At 48.1% G+C, this 27,977-nt stretch overlaps 1 protein-coding gene across 1 annotated transcript; it reads right to left on the bottom strand.

The window, feature by feature from the left end:
• Positions 1-84: 84 nt before the first annotated feature.
• Positions 85-24,394, bottom strand: LOC147092020 (uncharacterized). The gene is made up of 2 exons (XM_085976987.1): positions 22,047-24,394; positions 85-1,392 (listed from the first exon to the last, which is right to left on the bottom strand). Exon 2 carries the CDS (start codon positions 1,285-1,287, stop codon positions 250-252), a length of 1,038 nt encoding a protein of 345 aa, XP_085833113.1. The 5' UTR covers positions 1,288-1,392; positions 22,047-24,394; the 3' UTR covers positions 85-249.
• Positions 24,395-27,977: the final 3,583 nt, after the last annotated feature.

Here is a 27,977-nt window from a genome sequence, read left to right as displayed (position 1 = left end):
TCCTCCCCCAGATTGTCCTTTCTGAGCTCCAGCCAGGTGATGCTAAACACTCAGGTGGGAAAGAAAAAAATCTACAACAATGTGTTTAAAACAAAGTTGATTTATTTGACATCTATCCAGAATATTAAACTCCAGCCCAGTTCCCGGAGTTATTAACATCAGCTGAAACAATCCCCACCTGTCAGGGTGAACATGGTTCAGTCCTGGATGTGATTAACAGCAGGAACAACCAGAATCCAACCCCTGCAGTCACTTGTGAACTCGCTGGTGTGTCAGCAGGTTGGATGAACGAGTGAATCCCTTCCCACACACGGAGCAGGTGAACGGCCTCTCCCCAGTGTGAGTGCGCAGGTGTGCCTGAAGGTCAGATGACTGAGTGAATCCCTTCCCACATTCAGAGCAGGTGAACGGCCTCTCCCCAGTGTGAACTCGCTGGTGTCTTAGCAGGTCAGATGACTGAGTGAATCCCTTCCCACACATGGAGCACCTGAGCGGTCTCTCGTCAGTGTGAACACGTTGATGGCGTATCAGTTCCCCGGAACCTTTATAGCACATTCCACAGTCCGAGCATTTAAAAGGTCTCTCCCCAGTGTGAACTCGCTGGTGATTCAGCAGGTGGGATGAGCGAGTGAATCCCTTCCCACACACAGAGCAGGTGAACGGCCTCTCCCCAGTGTGAACTCGCTGGTGATTCAGCAGGTTGGATGAATTAGTGAATCCCTTCCCACACTCAGAGCAGGTGAATGGCCTCTCCCCAGTGTGAACTCGCTGATGATTCAGCAGGTTGGATGAATGAGTGAATCCCTTCCCACACTCAGAGCAGGTGAACGCCCTCTCCCCAGTGTGAACTCGCTGGTGATTCACCAGGTGGGATGAATTAGTGAATCCCTTCCCACACTCAGAGGAGGTGAATGGTCTCTCCCCGGTGTGAACTCGCTGGTGTGTCAGCAGGGTGGATGACTGAGTGAATCCCTTCCCACACTCAGAGCAGGTGAACGGCCTCTCCCCAGTGTGAACTCGCTGGTGTGTCTGAAGGTCAGATGACTGAGTGAATCCCTTCCCACACTCAGAGCAGGTGAACGGCCTCTCCCCGGTGTGAACTCGCTGGTGTGTCTGAAGGTCAGATGACTGAGTGAATCCCTTCCCACACTCAGAGCAAGTGAACGGTCTCTCCCCGGTGTGAACTCGCTGGTGTCTCAGCAGGTTGGATGACTGAGTGAATCCCATCCCACACTCAGAGCAGGTGAACGGCCTCTCCCCGGTGTGAACGGTGCTTTTTGCTTCCATATTCAAAGGCCGATGATATTCAGTTCCTGATGAATCGAGTGACTCAGATCTTGACGTGATGTGTGGTTTAAGTTTCCCATCTGCAAATCTTCCCCTTCTAATACCCTGTAAAATGAATTTAAAACAGGGAGCATGAGAGAGAACCCACTAAAGAGGCAGGTTGTGAAATTGAGCTCAATGAATCTGGTTATTTGTGGGGCCAGCACTAGATAAAAGTGACCATGAAAGCTGCTGGATTGTCATAAAATCCCACTGGTTCACTAATGTCCCTCAGTGAAGGGAATCTACCACCTGGTCTGGGCCTCTGGCCTCTATGGGAGGGGGGAGAGAGAGAGAGAGAGAGAGGTGGGAGGGGTATGTGTGCACAAATCATTGAAGGTGGCAGGGCAGGTTGAGAAAGCAGTTAAAAAAGCATACGGTGCTTTTTCCTTCCACATTCAAAGGCCGATGATATTCAGTTCCTGATGAATTGAGTGACTGTCAGATCTTGACGTGATGTGTGGTTTGAGTTTCCCGTCTGCAAATCCTCCCCTTCTAATACCCTGTAAAATGAATTTAAAACAGGGATCGTGAGAGAGAACCCACTAAAGAGGCAGGTTGTGAAATTGAGCTCAATGAATCTGGTTATTTAATAAATAGAGGCATACAGTCCAAAAGAAAGGAGGTTATGATGAACCTTTATAAAACACTGGTTCAGCCTCAACTGGAGTATTGTGTCCAATTCTGGGCACCGCACTTTATGAAGGATGTGAAGGCCTCAGAGAGGGTGCAGAAAAGATTTACAAGAATGGTTCCAGGGATGAGGGACTTCAGTTACGTGGATAGACTCGAGAAGCTGAGGTTATTCTCCTTAGAGCAGAGAAGGTTGAGATGAGATTTGATAGAAGTATTCAAAATGATGAGGGTTCTGGACAGAGTATATAGAGAGAAACTGTTCCCATTGGCGGAAGGATCGAGAACCAGAGCACACAGATTTAAGGTGATTGGCAGAAGAACCAAAGGTGACATGAGGAAAAACGTTTTTATGCAGCGAGTGGTTAGGATCTGGGATGCACTGCCTGAAAGGGTGGTGGAGGCAGATTCAATCACGGCTTTCAAAAGGGAATTGGATAAGTGCCTGAAGTAAAGAAATTTGCAGGGTTACGGAGAAAGGGCAGGGAGTGGGACTAGCTGAAGTGGTCTTGCAGAGAGCTGGCACGGGCTCAACGGGCTGAATGGCCGCCTTCTGTGCTGTAACCATTCCATGATTCTATAAAATATTAGAAAGTTTGTTCCACAGAAGCACGAGGTTTATCTGCTTTTATTGATGAATTTAAAAAGTCTCTATTAAAACCTGAGCCAGTGTGTTGTGAGCCAAAGAGCCTTGTGTCCAATGAGGGGATAAAGGCCCACAGCCTCCCCTGGCCCCGGGCCCTGAACAAGGGACTGGAGAAACTCGCTGTCCTGCAGATCAATCAGCTGGCGCTAGTCCTGCCCCGCGGGCTCCCCGATTGGTTGGAGGACCCGCCGCCGGCTCGCTCCTCCAGCCCCGCCCATCCCCTATTGGTCGGAAGCTCCCGTCAATCAGGCCGGGGGCCCGGGTCCCCGAGGAGATCACGTGCTCCGTCCAACTGATGCCGCTCGGTCAGGGACCTCGCGCACTCTCAGGTTTTTCTATTTCTCTTTATTCTCTCCCGCTCCACCCCACCCCGAGTGGAGAAAACTCATTTTGCGTCACCGATCGCGACTCTGGAACCGACACCAAGGCCTTTCCCAGGAATGGCCCGCGCCGACTCCGTCCGGCAGGATCCCCGTGCGCAGCTCCGAGTGGGGGAGGGGGCTGTTCTCCTCTGGGCATGCGCGGTTGTTGCCCCTGGTGACCGGGCGGGGTCGCTGTGCCGGACTCGGTCCAAACCACCGCTCCCTGTGCGCATGCGCGGACTATCGTTTGTCAATCAACCATCAGCCAGAAGAGGTCGCTGGTGAGACCAGTGAAGAAAGAAACACTTGCATTTCTATAGCGCCTTTCACCACCACCGGACACCCCAAAGTGCTTTACAGCCAATGAAGTACTTTTGAAGTGTAGTCACTGTTGTAATTTAGGAAATGCAGCAGTCAAATAGCGCACAGCAAGCTCCCACAAACAGCAATGTGATAATGACCAGATAATCTTTTTGTTAACTCTGTTTCTCTCTCTACGGATGTTGCCTGGCCTGCTGAGTGTTTCCAGCATTTCCTGTTGTTATTTCAGATTTCCAGCATCCACAGTATTGTGCTATTATCCTTTTGTTACATTGATTGAGGGATAAACATTGGCAAGGTCACCGGGGATATTTCCCCTGCTCTTTCCACATTGCAACAGTGACTACACCTCAAAAGTACTTCATTGGCTGTAAAGCACTTCAAGACGTCTGCTGGTAATGAAAGCACAATATAAATGCAAGTCTTTCTTTCTCAAAATAGTGTCATGGGATCTTTTACATCCACCTGAGCGTGCAGACAGGGCCTCAGTTTAATGTCTCATCCGAAAGACGCCACCTCTGACAGTGCCTCAGTACTGCACTGGAGTGTCAGCCTGAATTTTTGTGCTCAAGTCTCTGGAGTGGGACTTGAACCCACAACCTTATGCCTCAGAGGCAAGAGTGCTACCATAGGGTCATAGATTTATACAGCACAGAAAGTGGCCCTTCGGCCCATCGTGTCCACGCCGGCCATCAAGCCCTGTCTATTCTAATCCCATTTTCCAGCACTTGGTCCGTAGCCTTGTATGCTATGGCGCTTCAAGTGCTCATCTAAATGCTTCTTGAATGTTGTGAGGATTTAATGCCTCTACCACCCTTTCAGGCAGTGAGTTCCAGATTCCAACCACCTTCTGGGTGAAAAAGCTTTTCCTCAAATCCCCTCTAAACCTCCTGCCCCCTACCTTGAACCTATGCCCCCTGGTTATTGACCCCTCTACTAAGGGGAAAAGTTCCTTTCTATCTACCCTATCTATGCCCCTCATAATTTTGTACACCTCAATCAGGTCCCCCCTCAGCCTTCTCTGCTCTAAGGAAAACAACCCCAGCCTGTCCAGTCTCTCTTCATAGCTGAAGCGCTCCAGCCCAGGTAACACCCTGGTGAATCTCCTCTGCACCCTCTCCAATGCAATCACATCCTTCCTATAGTGTGGCAACCAGAACGGCACACAGTATTCCAGCTGTGGCCTAACTAGCGTTTTGTACAGCTCCATCATAACCTCCCTGCTCTTATATTCTATGCCTCGGCTAATGAAGGCAAGTATCCCATATGCCTTCTTAACCACCCTATCTAGCTGTCCTGCTGCCCTCAGGGATCTATGTACATGCACACCAAGGTCCCTCTGATCCTCTGTCCTTCCTAGGGTTCTACCATTTATTGTGTATTCCCTTGTTAGTCCTCCCAAAATGCATCACCTCACACTTTTCAGGGTTAAATTCCATTTGCCACTGTGCTGCCCATCTAACCAACCCGTCTATATTCTCCTGTAGCCTGAGGCTTCCCTCCTCACTATTTACCACTCCACCAATTTTCGTGTCATCTGCGAACTTACTGATCATACCTCCGACATTCATATCTAAATCATTAATGTACACTACAAACAGCAAAGGACCCAGACCCTGTGGTACACCACTGGACACAGGCTTCCAGTCACAAAAACAACCTTCGACAATCACCCTCTGCCTCCTGCCACTAAGCCAATTTTGGATCCAATGTGCCAAATTGCCCTGGATCCCATGGGCTCTTACCTTCTTGACCAGTCTCCCATGTGGGACTTTGTCAAAAGCCTTACTGAAGTCCATGTCATAGAGTCATAGAGTTTTACAGCACAGAAAGAGGCCCTTCGGCCCATCGTGTCTGCGCCGCCCATCCATCCCTGTCCAGTCTAATCCCATTTTCCATCATTTGGTCCATAGCCTTGTATGCAATGGCATTTCAAGTGCTCATCCAAATGCTTCTTGAATGTTGTGAGGGTTCCTGCCTCCACCACCCTTTCAGGCATTGAGTTCCACATTCCAACCACCCTCTGGGTGAAAAAGTTCCTCCTCAAATCCCCTCTAAATCTCCTGCCCCTTACCCTGAATCTATGCCCCCTTGTTATTGACCCCCCCACTAAGGGGAAAAGTTCCTCTTTATCTACCCTATCTATGCCCCTCATTATTTTGTACACCTCAATCAGGTCCCCCCTCAGCCTTCTCTGCTCCAAGGAAAACAACTCCAGCCTGTCCAGCCTCTCTTCATAGCTGAGGCGCTCCATCCCAGGTAACATCCTGGTGAATCTTCTCTGCACCCTCTCCAAAGCAATCACATCCTTCCTATAGTGAGGCGACCAGAACTGCACACAGTACTCCAGCTGTGGCCTCACCAGCGTTTTGTACAGCTCCATCATAACCTCCCTGCTCTTATACTCTATGCCTCGGCTAATGAAGGCAAGTATCCCATATGCCTTTTTAACCACCTTATCTACCTGCTCTGCTGCCTTCAGGGATCTATGTACATGTACACAAAGGTCCCTCTGACCCTCTGTACTTCCTAGGGTCCTACCACTCATTGTGTATTCCCTTGCCTTATTTGTCCGTCCAAAATGCATCACCTCGCACTTTTCAGGGTTAAATTCCATTTGCCACTTCTCCGCCCATCTGACCAACCCGTTTATATCGTCCTGTAGCCGAAGGCTTTCCTCCTCGCAATTTACCACCCCACCAATTTTCGTGTCATCTGCGAACTTACTGATCATACCTTTTACATTTTCATCCAAATCATTTATGTAGATCACAAACAATAAGGGACCCAGCACCGATCCCTGAGGTACCCCACTGGACACAGGCTTCCAGTCACAAAAGCAACCTTCGACCATCACCCTCTGCCTCCTGCCACTCAGCCAGTTTAGGATCCAACGCGCCAAGGCACCCTGGATCCCATGGGCTCTTACCTTCTTGACCAGTCTCCTATGCGGGACTTTGTCAAAAGCTTTACTGAAGTCCATGTAAACCACATCCACAGCATTTCCCTCATCCACCCCACTAGTCACCCCCTCGAAAAATTCAATCAGATTTGTTAGACATGATTTGCCCTTGACAAAGCTATGCTGACTATCCCCGATTAATCCTTGCCTCTCCAAGTGGAGATTAATTTTGTCCCTCAGAATTTTTTCCAATAATTTCCCCACCACAGATGTTAGACTCACTGGCCTGTAATTCCCTGGTTTATCCCTGCTACCCTTCTTGAATAATGGTACTACGTTAGCTGTTCTCCAGTCCTCTGGTACATCCCCTGTGGCCAGAGAGGTTCTGAAAATTTGTGTCAGAGCCCCCGCAATCTCCTCCCTTGCCTCCCACAGCAGCCTGGGATACATCTCGTCCGGGCCTGGGGATTTATCCACTTTTTGGCCCGCTAAAACCGCTAGCACCTCCTCCCTCTCGATGCTAATATGTTCAAGTATGTCACCGTCCCCTTGCCCGATTTCTATGTCTGCATCGTCTTTCTCCATAGTGAACACAGATGCAAAAAATTCATTTAAAACCCCGCCTGCATCCTCTGGCTCTACACACAGATTGCCACTTTGGTCCCTAATGGGCCCTACCCTTTCCCTGGTCATCCTCTTGCCCTTAATATACTTATAAAACATCTTAGGATTTTCCTTTATTTTGCTCGCCAGTGTTATTTCATGGCCCTTCCTCGCCCTCCTAATTTCTTTTTTAAGTATGCCCCTGCACTTTTTATACTCCTCTAGGGCTTCTTCTGTCTTTAGTCTTTTGTAACTGCCAAAAGCCCCCCTTTTATTTCTAATGCATTTTTGTATATCCCTTGTCATCCAAGGTTCCCTTTGCTTGTTGGTCCCACCCTTGACCTTTACAGGAACATGTTGGCGTTGTACTCTCTCTATTTCCCTTCTGAAAGTCTCCCACTGTTTTGATGTGGATTTTCCTATAAGCAGCTGCTCCCAGTCCACTTTGGCCAGATCCTGCCTTATCATATTAAAATCGGCCTTCCCCCAATTTAGAACCCTTATTTCCGGGCCGTCTTTGTCTTTTTCCATGACCACCTTAAATCTCACCGAATTATGGTCACTGTCGCCAAAATGCTCTCCTACTGACACTTCCACCACTTGCCCGGCTACATTCCCCAGAATTAGGTCCAGTACCGCCCCCTCTCTTGTAGACTACATCAACTGCACTACCCCCATCGAAAAATTCAATCAAATTGGTTAGACATGATCTCCCCCTGACAAAGCCATGCTGACTATCCTTGATTAATCCTTGCCTCTCCAAGTGGAGACTAACTCTGTCCCTCAGAATTTTTTCCAATAATTTCCCTACCACTGATGTTCGGCTCACTGGCCTGTAATTCCCTGGTTTATCCCTACTACTACCCTTCTTGAATAATGGTACTATGTTAGCTGTTCTCCAGTCCTCTGGCACCTCCCCTGTGGCCAGTGAGGTTCTGAAAATGTGTGTCAGAGCCCCTGCAATCTCCTCCCTTGCCTCACACAGCAGGCTGGGATACATCTCGTCTGGGCCTGGGGGTTTCTCCACTTTTAAGCCTGCTAAAACCACTAGTACCTCCTCCCTCTCAATACTAATTTGTTCCAAGTATATCACAATCCCCCTGCCTGATTGCTATGCCTGCATCATCCTTCTCCATAGTGAACACAGATGCAAAATATTAATTTAAAAACTCACCTACATCTTCTGGCACTACACACAAGATTGCCACTTTGGTCCCGAATGGGCTCTACTCTTCCCCTGGTTATTCTCTTGCCCTTAATATACTAATAAAACACCTTGGGATTTTCCTTTATTTTGCCTGCCAGTGTTTTTTCATGACCCCTCTTCGTTCTCCTAATTTCTTTTTAAAGTACCCCCCTGCACTTTCTATACTCCTCTAAGGCTTCCACTGTTTTTAGTCCTTTGTATCTGCCAAAAGCCTACCTTTTTTTCCTAAACCACTCTTGTATGTTCCTTGACATCCAGGGTTCCCTGGGTGTGTTGGTCCCACCCTTGACCTTTACGGGAACATGTGGCGTTGTACTCTATTTCCTTTCTGAAAGACTCCCACTGCTCTGATGTGGATTTTCCTACAAGTAGCTGATCCCAGTCCACTTTGGCCAGATCCTGCCTTATCATATTAAAATTGGCCTTCCCCCAATTTAGAACCTTTATTTCTGTTCCATCTTTGTCCTTTTCCATAACTACTTTAAATCTCACCGAATTATGGTCACTGTCACCAAAATGCTCTCCTACTAACCCTTCTACCACTTGCCCTGCTACATTCCCTCGAATTAGGTCCAGTACCACCCCCTCTCTTGTAGGACTTTCTACATGTTGGCTGAAAAAGCTCTCCTGGATGCACTTTAAGAATTCCACACCCTCCAAGCCTTTCACACTCTGACTATCCCAGTTAATATTGGGGAAGTTAAAATCCCCAACAATTATTACCCTATTATTTCTACACTTCTGAGATTTGGCTACATATCTGTTCCTCTATCTCCCCCTTACTGTTTGGGGGCCTATAGTACACTCCCAACAAAGTGCTTGCCCCTTTTTGTTTTTAAGTTCTACCCATATGGCCTCATTAGAGGAACCTGCTATGGTATCATCCCTCCTTACAGCAGAAATTGACTCCTTGATTAATATTACTAACCTGATTTTTGGTCAACTCTTGGAGTATTCACGTTTAATAAATCTCCGGGAGGAGTCACTTCACTTGTACTGGTTCCTGGGGCCTGATCACCTTCCCCAGGAGCAGGGCCTTGATTCTGGGGGTGTTTTATTGCACCGCTTGGTTTACTTGAGGGGGCGAGTGCGGGAGGGTGAGGGGGGAGAGTGCGGAAGGGTGAGGGGGGAAGAGTGCGGGAGGGTGAGGGGGCGAGTGCGGGAGGGTGAGGGGGAGAGTGCGGGAGGGTGAGGGGGAGAGTGCGGGAGGGTCCATCTCCAGGACCAGTGTGTATCTTTTTTTTTATTCATTGATGGGATGTGGGCGTCACAGGCTGGCTAGGCCTGCATTTACTGCCCATCCCTAATTGCCCTCGAGAAGATGGTGGTGAGCCGCCTTCTTGAACCACTGCAGTCCATATGGTGTAGGTACACCCACAATGCTGTTAGGAAGGGAATTCCAGGATTTTGGCCCAGCGACAGTGAAGGAACGGCGATACTGGTCCAAGTCAGGATGGTGTGTGGCTTGGAGGGGAACTTGTAGATGGTGATGTTCCCATGCGTCTGCTGCCCTTGTCCTTCTAAGTGGTAGAGGTCGTGGGTTTGAAAGGTGCTGTTGAAGGAGCTTTGGCGAGTTGCTGCAGTGCATCTTGTAGATGGTACACACTGCAGCCACAGTGCGCCGGTGGTGGAGGGAGTGAATGTTGAAGGTGGTGGATGGAGTGCCAATCAAGTGGGCTGCTTTATCCTGAATGGTGTCGAGCTTCTTGTGTTGTTGGAGCTGCACTCATCCAGGCAAGTGGAGAGTATTCCACCACACTCCTGACTTGTGTCTTGTAGATGGTGGAAAGGCTTTGGGGAGTCAGAAGGTGAGACACTCGCCGCTGAATTCCCAGCCTCTGGCCTGCTCTTGTAGCCACAGTATTTATATGGCTGGTCCAGTTCAGTTTCTGATCAATGGTAACCCCCAGGATGTTGATAGTGGGGGATTCAGCGATGGTAATGCCATTGAATGTCATGGGGAGATGGTTAGAGTCTCGCTTGATGGAGATGGTCATTGCCTGGCACTTGTGTGGTGCGAATGTTACTTGCCACTTGTCAGCCCAAGTCTGAATGTTGTCCAGGTCTTGCTGCATATGGACACGGACTGCGTCAGTATCTGACGAGTCTCGAATGGTGCTGAACAGTGTGCAATCATCAGCGAACATCCCCACTTCTGACCTTATGATGGAGGGAAGGTCATTGATGAAACAGCTGAAGATGGTTGGGCCTAGGACACTGCCCTCAGGAACTCCTGCAGTGATGTCATGTGATTGAGATGAATGACCTCCAACAACCACAGTGTGTATCTGACTCAATGGGACACTCCCTCACCATTCTCCCCAGTCCCAGTGTGTAACTGAGTCAATGGGGCGCTCTCTGACCATTCTCCCCAGTCCATCTCCAGGACCAGTGTGTATCGGAGTCAATGGGCCTCTCTCTGACCTTTCTCCCCAGTCCATCTCCAGGACCAGTGTGTATCGGAGTCAATGGGCCTCTCTCTGACCTTTCTCCCCAGTCCATCTCCAGGACCAGTGTGTATCTGAGTCAATGGGAGTCAGTGGGAGTTTAGTGAAGAACATTAACCCTGAACATTCAGCCAGTGTTTCTAACCATGAAGCTGCGATTCCAGGAACGGATTTTACACCACTAGACCAGACACTGCGGGTTCACTGAATCCACCGTCAGTTCAATGTGCACAGAACATTAAGCAGTGCCACATCTACAGAAATACATCAATAAAATAGTCGCATTGTTGGAGATACACCCTGTGACCGCTGAAAATCAGATTGTCTTAAACCATCTAAATCTGTTACTGTTATCGAATTGTATGTATCCATACACCTGGATCATGGAACCAACAAGAAACTTTTTTCTGACAACACAAAATAATTTTACTAATAATCATTAAAATATAAGATTTACGTATCATTTTATCAGTTTAAACTTAAATAAACGCTAATCATTTAATTCAACTACAATCATGAAATTCAGAAATAGATTTACTGATAGAAAATAACTCAGTAAATCCAGCGTCCAGTTCAGAATTGTAATTCACAACTGAGTGCCGTTTGTCACGGAGTGCAGCTTGGAACAGAAACATAGAAGATAGGAGCAGGAGTAGGCCATTCGGCCCCTCGAGCCTGCTCCTCCAATCAATGAGATCATGGCTGATCATCCAAACTCAGTACCCGGTCCCTGCCTTCTCCATATCCCTTGATCCCTTTAGCCTTAAGAAATATATCCAACTCCTTCTTGAATATATTTAATGAATTGGCCTCTACTGCCTTCTGTGGTAGAGAATTCCACAGGTTCACCACTCTCTGGGTGAAGAAATTCCTCATCTCTGTGCTAAATGGCTTACCCTTTATCCTTAGACTATGACCCCAGGTTCTGGACTCCCCCGCCATCGGGAACATCCTTCCTGCATCTAGTCTGTCTAGTCCTGTTAGAATTTTATAAGTTGCAATGAGATCCCCTCTCATTCTTCTAAACTCCAGCGAGTACAAGCCCAATCGACCCAATCTCTCCTCATACGTCATTCCTGCCATCCCAGGTATCAGTCTGGTGAATCTTCGCTGCATTCCCTCCATGGCAAGAACATCCTTCCTCAGATAAGGCGACCAAAACTGCGCACAATACTCAAGGTGTGGTCTCACCAAGGCCCTGTACAACTGCAGCAAACATCCTTGCTCCTGTACTCGAACCCTCTTGCTACGAAGGCCAACATACCATTTGCCTTCTTAACCGTCTGCTGCACCTGCATGCTTACCTTCAGCGACTGGTGCACAAGGACACCCAGGTCTCGTTGCACTTCCCCTTCTCCCAATCTATTGCCATTTAGATAATAATCTGCCTTCCTGTTTTTGCCACCAAAGTGGACAACCTCACATTTATCCACGTTATATTGCATCTGCCATGTTTCTGCCCAATCACCCAACATGTCCAAATCATCCTGGAGTTTCTCGACATCCTCCTCACAGCACACACGCCCACCCAGCTTTGTGTCATCTACAAACTTGGAGATATTACATCTAGTCCCCTCGTCTAGATCATTTATATATATTGCGAATAGCTGGGGTCCGAGGACCGATCCTTGGGGTACCCCACTAGTCACTGCCTGCCACTCGGAAAAAGACCCGTTTATTCCAACTCTTTGCTTCCTGTCTGCCAACCAGTTCTCTATCCAAGTCAGTACCTTGCCCCCAATCCCATGTGCCTTAACTTTACATGCTAATCTCTTAGGCGGGGCCTTATCAAAAGCCTTCTGAAAGTCCAAATACACCACATCCACTGGTTCTCCCTTATCTATTTTACCAGTTACATCCTCAAAAAATTCCAGTAGATTAGTCAAGCACAATTTATCTTTTGTAAATCCATGTTGACTTTGTCCAATCCTATCACTGTTTTCCAAGTGCTATTACATCTTTTATAAAATGGACTCTTGCATTTTCCCCACTACCGATGTCAGGCTTACCGGTGTATAATTCCCCGTTTTCTCTCTACCACCTTTTTTGAATAGTGGGGTAACATTAGCTACCCTCCAATCCATGGGAACTGTTCCAGAGTCTACCGAATTTTGGAAGATAGACTATTTCTAGGGCCACTTCCTTAAGTACCCTAGGATGTAGATTATCAGGCCCTGGGGATTTATTGGACTTCAATCCTGTCAATTTCCCTAACACCATTTCCCTAGATACTGATTTCTTTCAGTTCCTCCCTCTCATTAGACCCTATGTTCCCCGACATCTCCGGGAGGTTATTTATGTCCTCCTTTCTGAAGACACAACCAAAGTACAGGAAACTTCATGATATCCGGCACCGACGGGACCGAGCTGCTGCCGATCTATCCAAACTTCCAGATAGACCAGCGCTAATGTTGTAGGATACGGAGGTTTTCATCTCCATATCGGACAACAAACACCGTTGCTTAGCAACAGCTTGTAAACACTTGGCCCATACCTTGGAAGCGTCTCTGAAGCTGTTGCTAAGCTACAGAGATGCTTTCCAGAGCCTGCCTGGTAAAAGAATGCTAGAAGAAAAAAAACCTCACCAAAACGGCTGCTGATTTCTGCTGTTAGATCGAGGTTTACGGACATACAACCTCCGGATAAGCCAAAGTTTCCTGCATGTATTTAATTGGTCTGCCATTTCTTTGTTCCCCATTATAAATTCCCCTGATTCTGACTGCAAGGGGCCTACGCTCGACTTCACCAAACTTTTTCTCTTCACATATCTATAGAAGCTTTTGCAGTCAGTTGTTATGTTACCTGCAAGCTTACTCTCATACTCTATTTTCCACCTCTTAATTAATCTCTTTTCTGAATCCTAAACTGCTCCCAATCCTCAGGTTTACTGCTTTTTCTGGCCAATTTATATGTCCTCTCCATGAATCTTACGCTATCCCTAATTTCCCTTGTTAGCCACAGTTGAGTCAACTTTTGTGTTTAATTTTTATGCCAAACAGGGATGAACAAATTCTGTCGTTCATCCATGCGGTCTTTGAATGTTTGCAATTGCCTATCCACCGTCAACCCTTTGAGTGACATTCCCCAATCAATCCTACCCAACTCACGCCTCATACCATCGTAGTTTCCTTTATTTAAATTCAGGACCCTAGTCTCTGAGTCAACTACTTCACTCTCCATGTTAAATGAAGAATTCTATATTATGATTGCTCCGACCCAAGGGGCCTCGCACAAGATTGCTAATTAATCCTCTCATTACATAATACCCAGTCTAAGATGGCCTAATCTCCAGTTGGTTCCTCAACATATTGGTCCAGGAAACCATCCCGTATGTACTCCAGGAATTCCTCCTCCACAGTATTGTTACTAATTTGGTTAGCCCAATCTATATGTAGATTAAAGTCACCCATGATAACTGCTGTGCCCTTATTGCACGCATCTCCAATTTACCGTTTAATGCCATCTCCAACCTCCGCATTACTGTTTGGGGTTCTGTATACCACTCCCACTAATGTTTTCTGCCCCTTGGTATTTCTCAATTCTACCCATACAGATTCCACATCATCAGAGCCAATATCCTTCCTTACAATTGTGTTAATCCCTCTTTAACCAGCAATGCTACCCCACCTCCTTTTCGCCTTTTTTCCTGAATATTGCATACCCCTGGATGTTGAGTTCCCAGCCTTGGTCACCCTGGAGCCATGTTTCCGTAATCGCAATCATATCATATATATCTGTTTACCTCTATTTGCGCAGCTAATTCATCCACTTTATTACGAATGCTCCTTGCATTAAGACACAAAGCCTTCAGGCTTGTTTTTTTAATGCTCTTAGACCTTTTAGAATTATTATTTACTGTGGCCATATTTGTTTAAACCCTTGATTTCTCTGACTGCCACCTTTGTTTTTCTCCTTCCTGTCTTTTGCTTCTATCCTTGTTTCCCTTTCCTCTGTCTCCCTGCTCAGGTTCCCAACCCCCTGCCATTTTAGTTTAAACCCTCCCCCAGAGCACTAGCAAACACTCCCCCTAGGACATCGGTCCCGGTCCTGCCCAGCTGCAAACTGTCAGTTTTGTACTGGTCCCACCTCTCCCAGAACCAGTTCCAATGTCCCAGGAATTTGAATCCCTCCCCCTTGCACCATTCCTCTAGCCACGTATTCACCTGAAATATCCTTCTATTGCTACTATGACTAGCACGTGGCTCTGGTAGCAATCCTGAGATTACTACCTTTGAGGTCCTATTTTTAAATTTACCTCCTAACTCCCTATATTCATCTTTTAGAACCTCATCCCGTTTTTTACCTATATCGTTGGTACCTATATGCACCACAACTGGCTGTTCACCCTCCCCTTCCAACATGTTCTGCAGCCGTTCTGGAGACATCCTTGACCCTTGCACCAGGGGGCAACATACCATCCTGGAGTCACGTTTATGGCCGCAGAAACGCCTATCTGTTCCCCTTACAATCGAATCCCCTATTACTACAGCTCTCCCACTCTTTTTCCTCCCGTCCTGTGCAGCAGAACCACCCATGGTGCCAGGAAGTTGGCTGCATCTGCCTTCCCCTGATAAGCCATCCTCCCCAACAATATCCAAAGCGGTATATCTGTTTGATAGGGGAATGGTCACAGGGGACCCCTGCACTACCTGCCTGCGCCTACTACTCTGCCTGGTGGTCAGCCATTCTCTTCCTGCCTGTGCAGCCTTTACCTGTGATGTGACCAACTCCCTAAATGTGCTATCCACGACATCCTCAGCATCGCGAATGCTCCAGTATGTATCCACTCGCAGCTCCAGCACCACAATGCGGTCTGTCAGTAGCTGCAGCTGGATACACTTCCCGCACACATGGTCGTCAGGGACACAGGAAGTGTCCCCGATTTCCCACATAGTGCAGGAAGAGCATACCACGGCACAGAGCTCTCCTGCCATGCCTTATCCTTTAATTCATTCAAATTAAATTAAAAGTGAGGCAGGTATGGGGACCCAGGAGGTGGGGGAGCCTCAGCCTTTGCAATTGTCCAACAGGTTTGAGGTTCTTGCGGCCTGTATGGATGAAAGCAGTGGCTGCAAGGTGGATGAGCAAACTGACCGTGGCACCGAGGTACAGGAAGCGATTCAAGCGGGGGGAGTTAATAGGAATATATAGTGGTAATAAGGGATAGCATAGTAAGGGCGATAGATACAGTTCTCTGCGGCCAAGAGCGAGAGTCCAGATGGCTGTGTTGCCTGCCCGGTGCCAGGGTTCAGGATATCTGCTCTGGGCTAGAGAGGAACTTGCAGTGGGAGGGGGAGGAGCCAATGGTCGTGGTCCATGTAGGTACCAACGACACAGTTAGAACTAGGAAAGCGGTTCTGCTGAGAGACTGTGAGCAGCTAGGGGCTAAATTAAAAAGCAGAACCTCAAGGGTAATAATGTCTGCATTATTACCTGAGCCACGAGCAAATTGGCATAGGGTAAATCAAATTAGAGAGATGAATGCGTGGCTCAAAGACTGGTGTGGGAGAAATGGGTTTCGATTCCTGGGGCACTGACACCACACTGGGGAAAGTGGGATCTGTATCGTTGGGACGGTCTTCACTTGAACCGTGCTGGGACCAGTGTTCTGGCGAGTCATATAACTAGGGCGGTAGAGAGGGTTTTAAACTAAATAGTGGGGGCAAGGGATCAAATTTGGGAAGATGTGGTAAATCAAAGAGTAGAGACAAGGCAATAGAGAAAGGTATTAATATGGGAAATGATAAACAGACCGCCGACGCTGTGAGACCAGGTAAGGCCTCACAGTGTCGGCGGGAATCCTGAGCGGCAGAGCGGGGTATAAAAGTCCCCAGAGACCAGGTAAGGCGTACCAGTCTCTGAACTCGGAGGGAAGGAGAGAGGTCAAAAGTAATCCAAGTGTGACGTCACCAGAAAGCGGGTAAGTGATTGGTTGGTGAGTATTTCTCTCTTAGAAACTATAAACCAAAGAGGTTTAAGCTTAAAAGGTGTGATATTCACCATCTAGAATCGGGACAGAGGATATTTAAGAATAATATTAATAAATTTAATTAATTACACAGAATGGGAGATCAGGCGATGTGTTGCTACTGCAATATGTGGGAGCTGGTGAACACCATTGATGCTCACGGTGATCACATTTGCAGTAAGTGTTGGCTGCTCAAGGAACTCCGGCTCCGTGTTGAAGAGCTGGAGACCGAGCTTCAAACACTGAGACACATCAGGGAGGGGGAGAGTTACCTGGACTCTGTGTATCATGAGGTAGTCACACCAATTAGATTAATTAAGTCAGATGTAGTCCGTGGCCAGGGTCGGGATGGTGTGACTAGAAGTGAGGCAGGTACGGGGATCCAGGAGGTGGTGTTGGAGGAGCCGCAGCCCTTGCACTTGTCCAACAGGTTTGAGGCTCTTACTCCCTGTGGGGACAGGAGCAGGGACTGCAGGGAGGATGAGCAACCTGGCCACAGCACCGTGGAGCAGGGGGCCATTCAAGTGGGGGGAGTTAAAAGAAATGTTGTAGTGGTGGGGGATAGTATCGTTAGGGGGATAGATAGAGTTCTTTGCAGCCGAGAGCGAGAATCCCGAAGGCTGTGTTGCCTGCCCGGTGCCAGGGTTAAGGACATCTCCTCTGGACTGGAGAGAAACTTGGAGTGGGAGGGGGAGGATCCAGTTGTCGTGGTCCATGTTGGTACCAACGACAGATAGGACAAGGAAGGAGGTTCTGCTGAGGGAGTTTGAGCAGCTAGGGGCCAAATTAAAAAGCAGAACCACAAGGGTAATAATCTCTGGATTATTACCTGAGCTACGAGCGAATTTGGCTAGGACAAATAAAATTAGAGAGTTAAATGCGTGGCTCAAAGACTGGTGTGGGAGAAATGGGTTTTGCTTCCTGGGACACTGGCACCAGTACTGGGGCAGGAGGGAGCTGTTCCGTCGGGACGGGCTTCACTTGGCCAGTGCTGGGACTAGAGTCCTGGCAGATCATATAATTAGGGCTGTAGAGAGGGCTTTAAACTAACTAGTGGGGGGGGGGGGGGGTGGAGGTTCCTAGAGAGCAAATAATAAAAATGACAACAGAGAAGGTAATAGACTTAGGTAGCAGTGGGGAAATTAAAAACCAGAGCGTGTCAGGAAGGGGCAGAAGGTATGGAGTAAAAGGTAAAGTAATAAAAAGGGCAAAAGCAGGAACTAAGTGTCACAAAACATCTTTGAAAGTTCTCTATCTGAATGCACGTAGCATTCGTAACAAAATAGATGAGTTAATGGCACAAATAACTACATATGGGTATGATCTTGTGGCCATTACAGAAACATGGCTGCAGGGTGACAATGCCTGGGAATTAAACATACCAGGTTATTTAATGATCAGGAAGGACAGGCAGGAAGGAAGGGGAGGTGGGGTGGCTATGTTAATAAAGGAAGGAATCACTGTAATACAGAGAAATGATATTGAGTCAAAAGATCAGGATAATGAAACAGTTTGGGTGGAGGTAAGGAATAATAAGGGGAAAAAAACACTAGTGGGCGTAGTCTATAGGCCCCTGAACAGTGGCAACTCTGTTGGACGGAGTATCAATCAGGAAATAGTTGAGGCTTGCAATGAGGGAACATCTATAATTATGGGGGACTTCAACTATCATATTAATTGGACAAATCAAATTGGGCAGAGCAGCCTTGAGGATGAGTTCATTGAGTGTATTAGGGATAGGTTTCTTGAGCAGTATGTAACTGAACCGACCAGGGGGCAAGCAACCTTAGATCTGGTCCTGTGTAACGAGACGGGATTAATTAAAAATGTCCTAGTAAAGGATCCCCTTGGAATGAGTGACCATAACATGGTTGAATTCCATATTCAATTAGAGGGTGAGAAGGTTGGATCTCAAACAAGCGTGCTAAGCTTGAATAAAGGAGACTATGAAGGTATGAGAGCGGAATTGAGTAGAGTGGATTGGGAAAATAGATTAAAGGAAGACGATACATGATCAGTGGTGTACATTCAAGGAGTTATTTTACAACTTACAAAAAAAATATATTCCACGGAGAAGAAAAGGGTGTAAGAAAAGACAGCCATCCGTGGCTAAGTAAAGAAATTAAGGATAGTATTCCACTAAAAACAAGGGCATATAAGGTAGCCAAATCTAGTGGGAGGATAGAGGATTGGGAAAACTTTAAAAGACAGCAAAAAATAACAAAAAGATTGATTAAGAAAGGGAAGATAGATTATGAAAGTAAATTAGCAAAAAATATAAAAACAGATAGTAAGAGTTTTTATAGTTATATAAAAAGAAAAAGGGTGGCTAAAGTAAATGTTGGTCCCTTGGATGAGACCAGGAAATTAATGGTGGGAAATATGGAGATGGCAAAAACACAATGAATATTTTACATCAGTCTTTACAGTCGAAGACACTAAGAATATCCCAACACTGGACAAACAGGGGGCTAAAGGGGGGGGGAGGAGCTAAACACGATCAAAATCGCTAAGGAAGTGGTACTCGGTAAAATAATGGGACTCAAGGCGGATAAATCACCTGGACCTGATGGCTTACATCCTAGGGTCTTGAGGGAAGTGGCGGTAGGGATTGTGGATGCATTGGTAATAATTTTCCAAAACTCCCTGGACTCGGCAAAGGTCCCGGCAGACTGGAAAACTGCTAATGTAACACCCATATTTAAAAAGGGCAGTAGACAGAAGGCTGGAAACTATAGACCGGTTAGCCTAACATCTGTGGTAGGTAAAATTTTGGAGTCCATTATTAAGGAGACAGTAACAGGACATTTGGATAATCATAATTTAATAGGACAAAGTCAGCATGGTTTTATGAAGGGGAAGTCATGTTTGACAAATTTGCTGGAATTCTTTGAGGAAGTAACGTATAGGGTGGATAAAGGGGAACCAGTGGACGTAGTGTATTTAGACTTCCAAAAGGCATTTGACAAGGTGCCACACAAAAGATTATTGCTTAAGATAAAAAATCACGGGATTGGGGGTAATATTCTGGCATGGATAGAGGATTGGCTATCTAACAGAAGGCAGAGAGTTGGGATAAATGGTTCATTGTCAGACTGGCAATCAGTAACTAGTGGTGTTCCGCAGGGGTCAGTGCTGGGTCCCCAACTCTTTACAATCTATATTAACGATTTGGAGGAGGGGACCGAGTGTAACATATCAAAGTTTGCAGATGATACTAAGATGGGAGGGTAAGTAGTGAGTGAGGAGGACATAAAAAACCTGCAAGGGGACATCGACAGGCTAAGTAAGTGGGCAGAGATTTGGCAGATGGAATACAATACTGGAAAGTGTGAGGTTATGCACTTTGGCAGGAAAAATCGTAGAGCAAGTTATTATCTTAATGGCAAGAAACTGGAAAGTACCGAAGTACAAAGGGATCTGGGGGTCCTGGTGCACGAAACTCAAAAGGTTAGTATGCAGGTGCAGCAAGTGATTAAGAAGGCCAATGGAATGTTGGCTTTCATTGCTAGGGGGATAGAATATAAAAATAGGGAGGTATTGCTTCAGTTGTACAAGGTATTGGTGAGGCCGCACCTGGAATACTGCGTACAGTTTTGGTGTCCATACTTAAGAAAGGACATACTTGCTCTCGAGTCAGTACAAAGAAGGTTCACTCGGTTAATCCCGGGGATGAACATATGAGGAGAGGTTGAGTAGATTGGGACTCTACTCATTGGAGTTCAGAAGAATGAGAGGCGATCTTATTGAAACATATAAGATTGTGAAGGGGTCGGATCGGGTGGATGCGGGGAAGATGTTCCCGATGATGGGGGAAACTAGAACTAGGGAGCATAGTCTTAGAATAAGGGGCTGCTCTTTCAAAACTGAGATGAGGAGGAACTACTTCACTCAGAGGGTGGTAGGTCCATGGAATATGCTGCCCCAAAAAGCTGTAGAAGCTACATCATTACAGAAATTTAAAACAGAAATAGACAGTTTCCTAGAAGTAAAGGGAATAAAGGGTTACGGGGAGTGGGCAGGAATTTGGACATGAGTCTAGGTTCGGATCGGTCATGGCCCTGTGGGTAGCGGAGCGGGCCCAGGGGCCGTGTAGCCTCATCCTGCTCCTATTTCATGTGTCTAATTCTGTTAGATTCAGGAGATGGTTCTGTGATAGTGGATTGGCGGTTAGGATCAGATCAGCCATGATCTTATTGAATGGCGGAGCAGGCTCGAGGGGCCGATTGGCCTACTCCTACTCCTATTTCTTATGTTCTTATGTTCTAGGAAGGGATAGAGTGTACAAATCTAAGAGTAAATCAACAGTTAAGGCTAGAGGTTACAAAAATAAAAGGACAAATCTAAAGGCTCTGCATCTGAATGCACGTAGCATTCAAAACAAAACAGATGAACGGATGGCGCAAATAGGAATAAATAAGTATGATCTGATAGCCATTACAGAAACATGGCTGCAGGCTGACATAGATTGGGACCTGAATATTGAAGAGTACGTGACATTTAGGAAGGACAGAAAGCTAGGAAAAGGTGGAGGGGTGGCTCTGTTAATTAATGATGGTATTAGCACAATAGAGAGGGATGACCTAAGTTCAGGAAACCAGGATGTAGAAGCAGTTTGGGTAGAGATGAGAAATGATAAAGGCAAGAAGTCACTTGTGAGAGTGGTGTACAGGCCCCCTAACAGTAACCACATGGTAGGATGGAGTATGAAGGAAGAAATAATGGGAGCTTGTCAGAAAGGTATGGCAATAATCATGGGGGATTTAATCTACATAGAGACCGGAAAAATCAGATCGGCAAAGGTAGCCTAAATGAAGAGTTCATAGAATGTTTTCAGGATAGTTTCTTACAACAGCACGTTCTGGAGCCAACCAGAGAGCAGGCTATACTAGACCTGGTATTGTGCAACGAGATAGGATTAATTGAAGGCCTCAGTGAAGGAGCCCCTAGGTAGCAGCGATCATAATATGATTGAATTTTACCTTCAGTTTGAGGGAGAGAAGAGTGGGTCCAAGACTAGTATTTTAAAATTAAATAAGGGCAATTACGAGGGTATGAAAGCAGAGCTAGTTAAAATGAACTGGCAAATTAGGTTAAGGGACAGGTCAATTGAGATGCAGTGGCAGACATTTAAGAGGATATTTCAGAATACACAGAATACATACATTCCAACGAGAAAGAAAAATTCCAAGGGGAGGACCCACCATCCATGGTTAACTAAAAAAATTAACGATAGTATCCAACTTAAAGAAAAAGCATATAATTGCGCAAAGATGGCTGGCAGGTCAGAAGATAGGGCAGAATATAAAAAACAGCAAAGAGTGACTAAAAGATTAATAAGGAGAAAAATTAGAGTACGAGAGAAAGCTAGCTAGAAATATAAAAACAGATAGTAAGAGTTTCTATAGATATTTAATAAAGAAAAGATTTAACAAAGTGAGTGTTGGTCCGATAAACAAAGAGTCAGGGAATTAATAATGGAAAATAAGGAGATTGCAGTTGAATTGTACAGGTATTTTGTATCGGTCTTCACCATAGAGGATACAAGTAACATCCCAGAAATAGCTGTAAATCAGGAAATGGAAGGGAGGGAGGAACCAGTGTGTATCTGAGTCAATGGGACTCTCTGACCTTTCTCCCCCAGTCGATCTCTGGAAGCTCTTTGAATCGGAAGAGTTCTCTCCAGTTGGTTCTCTCACAATCCTGTGTTGGTTCACCTGCTGTCGTTCCTCAGTCTACAATCCCTGTTTACTCTCAGCTGTGGACCTTTGTCAATCACTCAGTCTTTCACCGGGAGATCTAATTATGGCAGGACTGAAAATAACAACATGAATAGTGTGAAGTAATGTAATGTAGACTTTTCTTCAGCTTAATAAAAATAAAAGTTTGGGTCCGAGTGCTTCGGTCTGATGTTGTCCCTTTTCTCAGATCCCCGCCACACCCGCCTGGGCTTCCAGCAAATCAACAAAGTTCTGGATAGAAATGCACAATTACCCTGTGCATTAGGCAAACCGAAGCTGGGGCCATCTTTCCCAGGTAACACACTGTCTGATCTCACTGGGCCCATCCTCCCCGGGTTACACACCGTCTGATCTCACTGGGCCCATCCTCCCCGGGTTACACACTGTCTGATCTCACTGGGCCCATCCTCCCCGGGTTACACACTGTCTGATCTCACTGGGCCCATCCTCTCCGGGTTACACACCGTCTGATCTCACTGGGCCCATCCTGCCCGGGTTACACACCGTCTGATCTCACTGGGCCCATCCTATCCAGGTTACACACTGTCTGATCTCACTGGGCCCATCCTCCCCGGGTTACACACTGTCTGATCTCACTGGGCCCATCCTCTCTGGTTTACACACCGTCTGATCTCACTGGGCCCATCCTCTCCGGGTTACACACTGTCTGATCTCACTGGGCCCATCCTCCCCGGGTTACACACTGTCTGATCTCACTGGGCCCATCCTCTCCGGGTTACACACCGTCTGATCTCACTGGGCCCATCCTCTCCGGGTTACACACCGTCTGATCTCACTGGGCCCATCCTCCCCGGGTTACACACTGTGGTAAACCACTGTTGTTAGCATTGTTGTTCACTGTTAGTACTGTTGTTCACTCTTGCATATTGTTGTACTTGTCTGTGCATGCCTCAGCTGACTCCGCCCCTGGCTCCACCCTCATGGCTGGATATAAAGGTGGCTGCTCGGCAGCCCCCGGCCCTTTTGGATACCAGGCAACCACAAGAGGCATGCTCTGTTCTTTGGTAATAAAAGCCTGTTTGTTACTTTCTCAACTTCCAGTCTTTTGTAGCAATTGATAGTGCATCAATTTTATTACCAAAGTTAAATGTAGGCTGCGAATGCTGATCAACCGATGGCGCAAAACGCTGAGCAGCAGGCGCTGCTGCGAGCCCTCAGACCAACATGCCTGGACCTAGACCCCCAAGAAGCGGGTTCGTCGACTAAATTCGCACAATGGCTGCGTTGCTTTGAGGCGTATCTGGAAGCCTCGACCGTGACTCTTGATGAAAATAAACTGAAAATCCTGGCCTCGAAGGTGAGCCACCAAGTCTATACTTTAATCCAAGATGCGACGACCTACGCGGCGGCTATCGACCTACTGAAAGGGCAGTATGCACGCCTGGTTAACACGGTCTATGCCAGGCACCTTTTAAGATCTCGCAGACAGCAGCCCGGGGAAACGGTGGAGGCCTTCCTACGGGCACTGCGGGTACTCGGACGCGGCTGCGACTGCAAGGAAGTATCGGCCGCGGCACATGCGGAGGGACTGATACGAGACGCTTTCGTTGCGGGTCTAAGGTCCGACTACTCCCGGCAGAGGCTGCTGGAGAAGGGTGAAATAGACCTGACAAAGGCAGTGTCCCTCGCGCTCTCGCTCGACGCGGCCCACAGAAATATGGACGCTTTCTCCCCTAATCGCCCCGCGCCGTGGACGCCGCAATCTTGGGCCATGGGACCGCCACCTCCGACTGCTGCAGCGATGTCCAAGGCACAAAAATGCTATTTCTGTGGCCAAGCTAAACACCCTAGAGCACGCTGCCCCGCGAAGAATGCTACCTGCTCTGGCTGCGGGAAGAAAGGTCACTACGTTAGCGCCTGCAAAGGGAAGACCGCTAACGCCAGCAGCGCCGCGTGCGAACCGTGGGCGCAGCCATCTTGCCCGCCATCTTGGGCTCCCCCTGCCATGTGGGGATCAGGACCGTGGGCGCCGCCATTTTGTCCGCCATCTTGGACGCCTCCGACTTCGGTTACAGGGGACCCGGACTCCACCACCGCCTCATTGGACGACCGCATCGACGTGCTTGAACATACGCTGGCTTCCGTGACGCTGGATCAATCTCTCCCGCATCAACTGTCCAGGTCCATGATGGACATTACGGTAAACGGCCGCGCCACTACCTGCCTTTTTGACAGCGGGAGCACGGAGAGTTTTATACACCCCGACACGGTGCGCAGTTACTCTCTCCCGGTCCTGCCGACGCGTCATCGCATCTCTATGGCTTCCAAAGCCCAGTCAGCGGAAGTCGGTGGCTACTGTATGGTGACTCTTTCAGTGCGGGGTACTGAATACAAAAATTTTAAACTTCTGGTCCTGCCCGATCTCTGCGCTGCCGTCCTACTGGGGTTGGATTTTCAGTGCCACCTTAAGAGTGTCACTTTAGCGTACGGTGGACCCCTCCCCCCTCTCACGGTCTGCAGCCAGCAGTTTTTAAATCGCCCACCGCGCGCCATTTGCAGCCTCTCCACCCTTAAAGTCTCCCCCCCCTCCTTGTTCGCTAACCTCACCCGCGACTGTAAGCCCATCGCTACCAAAAGTAGGCGTTACAGTGCCAGGGATAGGGGTTTCATTAAATCCGAGGTAGCGAGACTCCTGAAGGAAGGGATTATCGAGAGCAGCAATAACCCATGGCGAGCACAAGTGGTGGTGGTGAAGACTGGCGGAAAACAGCGCCTAGTTATTGACTACAGCCAGACGATCAATCGCTACACCCAGTTGGATGCATACCCACTCCCCCGCATATCTGACATGGTCAATCAGATAGCACAATACCAGGTGTTCTCGACGATTGATCTGAAGTCGGCATACCACCAGCTCCCCATCAGGGCTGAGGACCGCCAGTACACAGCTTTTGAAGCTGACGGTCGGCTCTATCACTTTCTCAGAGTTCCCTTCGGCGTCACCAACGGAGTTTCTGTCTTCCAATGGGAGATGGACCGGATGGTTGACCAGAACGTGCTCCAGGCCACTTTCCCATATCTAGACAACGTCACCATCTGCGGCCACGACCAGCAGGACCACGACGTTAATCTAGGGAATTTCCTCCGGACGGCCCAGCGGCTGAATCTCACATACAACAAAGACAAATGTATGTTTCGTACTGAGCGCCTTGCTATTCTTGGCTGCGTAGTGGAGAACGGAGTCATCGGCCCAGACCCCGATAGAATGCGCCCTCTTATGGAGCTCCCCCTCCCCCACTGCCAGAAAGCACTGAAGAGATGCCTGGGGTTTTTCTCTTACTATGCTCAGTGGATGCCCAACTATGCGGATAAAGCCCGACCCCTCATCAAGTCCGCCTCCTTCCCCCTGACAGCAGAGGCCTGTGCAGCCTTCACTCTCATAAAAAGCGATATTGCAAAGGCCACAATGCACGCTGTGGATGAGTCCCTCCCTTTTCAAGTGGAGAGCGACGCATCCGACTTTGCCCTAGCTGCAACCCTTAACCAGGCGGGGAGACCTGTGGCCTTTTTCTCAAGGACCCTCCAGGGCCCCGAGATTCGACACTCCTCTGTCGAAAAGGAGGCCCAGGCCATTGTGGAAACCGTGCGACATTGGCGGCATTACCTGGCCGGAAAACGATTTACCCTGCTCACTGACCAGCGTTCAGTAGCTTTTATGTTTCATAATAAGCAGCGGGGCAAAATCAAGAATGACAAGATATTAAGGTGGAGAATCGAACTCTCCACCTACAATTACGCTATCTTGTACCGGCCCGGGAAACTCAATGAGCCCCCAGATGCCCTATCACGTGGTACGTGCGCCAACGCGCAGGTTGATAGATTACAGACCCTCCACAATGACCTCTGCCACCCGGGGGTCACCAGGTTCTTCCATTTTATCAAATCCCGTAACTTGCCCTACTCCATCGAGGAGGTCAGGACCATGACCAGGAACTGCCAGATCTGTGCCGAGTGCAAGCCGCATTTTTATAGGCCAGAGCGAGCCTGATCAAAGCCACGCGCCCCTTCGAGCGGCTGAGCATCGATTTTAAAGGGCCCCTCCCCTCCTCTGACCGCAATGTGTACTTCCTCAATATAATTGATGAGTACTCCAGTTTCCCATTTGCCATCCCTTGCTCGGACATGACCTGTACCACGGTCATTAAATGTCTGAATGACCTCTTCGCATTGTTCGGTTTCCCTAGCTATATCCATAGCGACAGGGGCTCATCTTTTATGAGCGACGAACTTCGGCAGTACCTGCTCGTGAGAGGCATTGCTACAAGCAGGACCACCAGCTACAACCCCCGGGGTAACGGCCAGGTAGAAAGGGAGAATGCGACAGTCTGGAAGGCAGTCCTTTTAAACTTAAAATCTAAGGGCCTTCCGACCTCCCGCTGGCAGGAGGTCCTCCCTGCGGCGCTCCATTCCATTCGGTCGCTGCTCTGTACACCCACCAATGCCACTCCTCACGAGAGAATGTTCTCCTTCCCCAGGAAGTCCACGTCGGGGATTTCGCTACCAACATGGCTGACTTCTCCAGGACCCGTCCTACTGCGGAAGCACGTGAGGACCCATAAGGCGGACCCCCTGGTCGAGAGGGTGAGCCTCCTCCACGCCAACCCGCAGTATGCTTACGTGGTGTACCCGGACGGGCGGGAGGACACAGTCTCCATTCGAGACCTCGCACCTGCGGGTGCTCCTGAAACACCCTCTTCGCCACCCACCGCTACTCCTGCCTACCCCCAGGAAACAGTCCCCGCACGAGACCTCGCACCTTCGGGTGCCTCTGAGAGACCACCATCGCTACCTCCCATTACCCGCGCTCTGACCCCTGTAGACGGCATGCAGCAGCCCCAGGGTCCGCCACCTGCTACACCTCCTCTGAACAAGACACCGGGTTCAACGTTGGATGCTGCACCATCACCGCCGCTGCTGCAACGCTCAGGACGGCTTACAAGGCCTCCTGATAGACTTCAGTACACGAATTTTTAGTGCACTTCACCCCGCCGGACTCAATTCTAAACAAGGGGTGAATGTGGTAAACCACTGTTGTTAGTACTGTTGTTCACTGTTAGTACTGTTGTTCACTCTTGCATATTGTTGTACTTGTCTGTGCATGCCTCAGCTGACTCCGCCCCTGGCTCCACCCTCATGGCTGGATATAAAGGTGGCTGCTCGGCAGCCCCCGGCCCTTTTGGATACCAGGCAACCACAAGAGGCATGCTCTGTTCTTTGGTAATAAAAGCCTGTTTGTTACTTTCTCAACTTCCAGTCTTTTGTAGCAATTGATAGTGCATCACACACTGTCTAATCTCACTGGGCCCATCCTCCCCGGGTTACACTGTCTGATCTCACTGGGCCCAACCTCCCCGGGTTACACACTGTCTAATCTCACTGGGCCCATCCTCCCCGGGTTACACAATCTTAGAAATTTACTGCACAGAAGGCCGCCATTTGGCCCATCTTGTCCGAGCCGGCTGACAAAGATCTATCCACTCTAATCCCACTTTCCAGCACTTGGTCCATAGCCTGGTAGCTTACGGCACTTCAAGTGCATATCCAACCAGTTTTTAAACGTGATGAAGTTCTCTGCCTCTACCACCCTTTCAGGCAGTGAGTTCCAGACCTCCACCACCCCCTGGGTGTAAAAAACTCACCTCAAAACCCCTCTAATCCTTTGACCATCTGCCTTAAATCTATGCCCCCGATTATTGACCCTTCTGCTAAGGGAAATAGGTCTTTCCTATCCACTCTATCTAGGCCCCTAATAATTTGATACACCTCAATCGAGTCTCCCCTTGGCCTTCTCTGTTCCAAA

Source organism: Somniosus microcephalus, unplaced genomic scaffold, assembly GCF_052327205.1.
Source record: "Somniosus microcephalus isolate GS21.2 unplaced genomic scaffold, FLI_Smic_1.0 unresolved_chr3, whole genome shotgun sequence".
NCBI lineage: Eukaryota > Metazoa > Chordata > Chondrichthyes > Squaliformes > Somniosidae > Somniosus > Somniosus microcephalus.
This window is presented reverse-complemented; position numbering and strand designations above follow the sequence as displayed.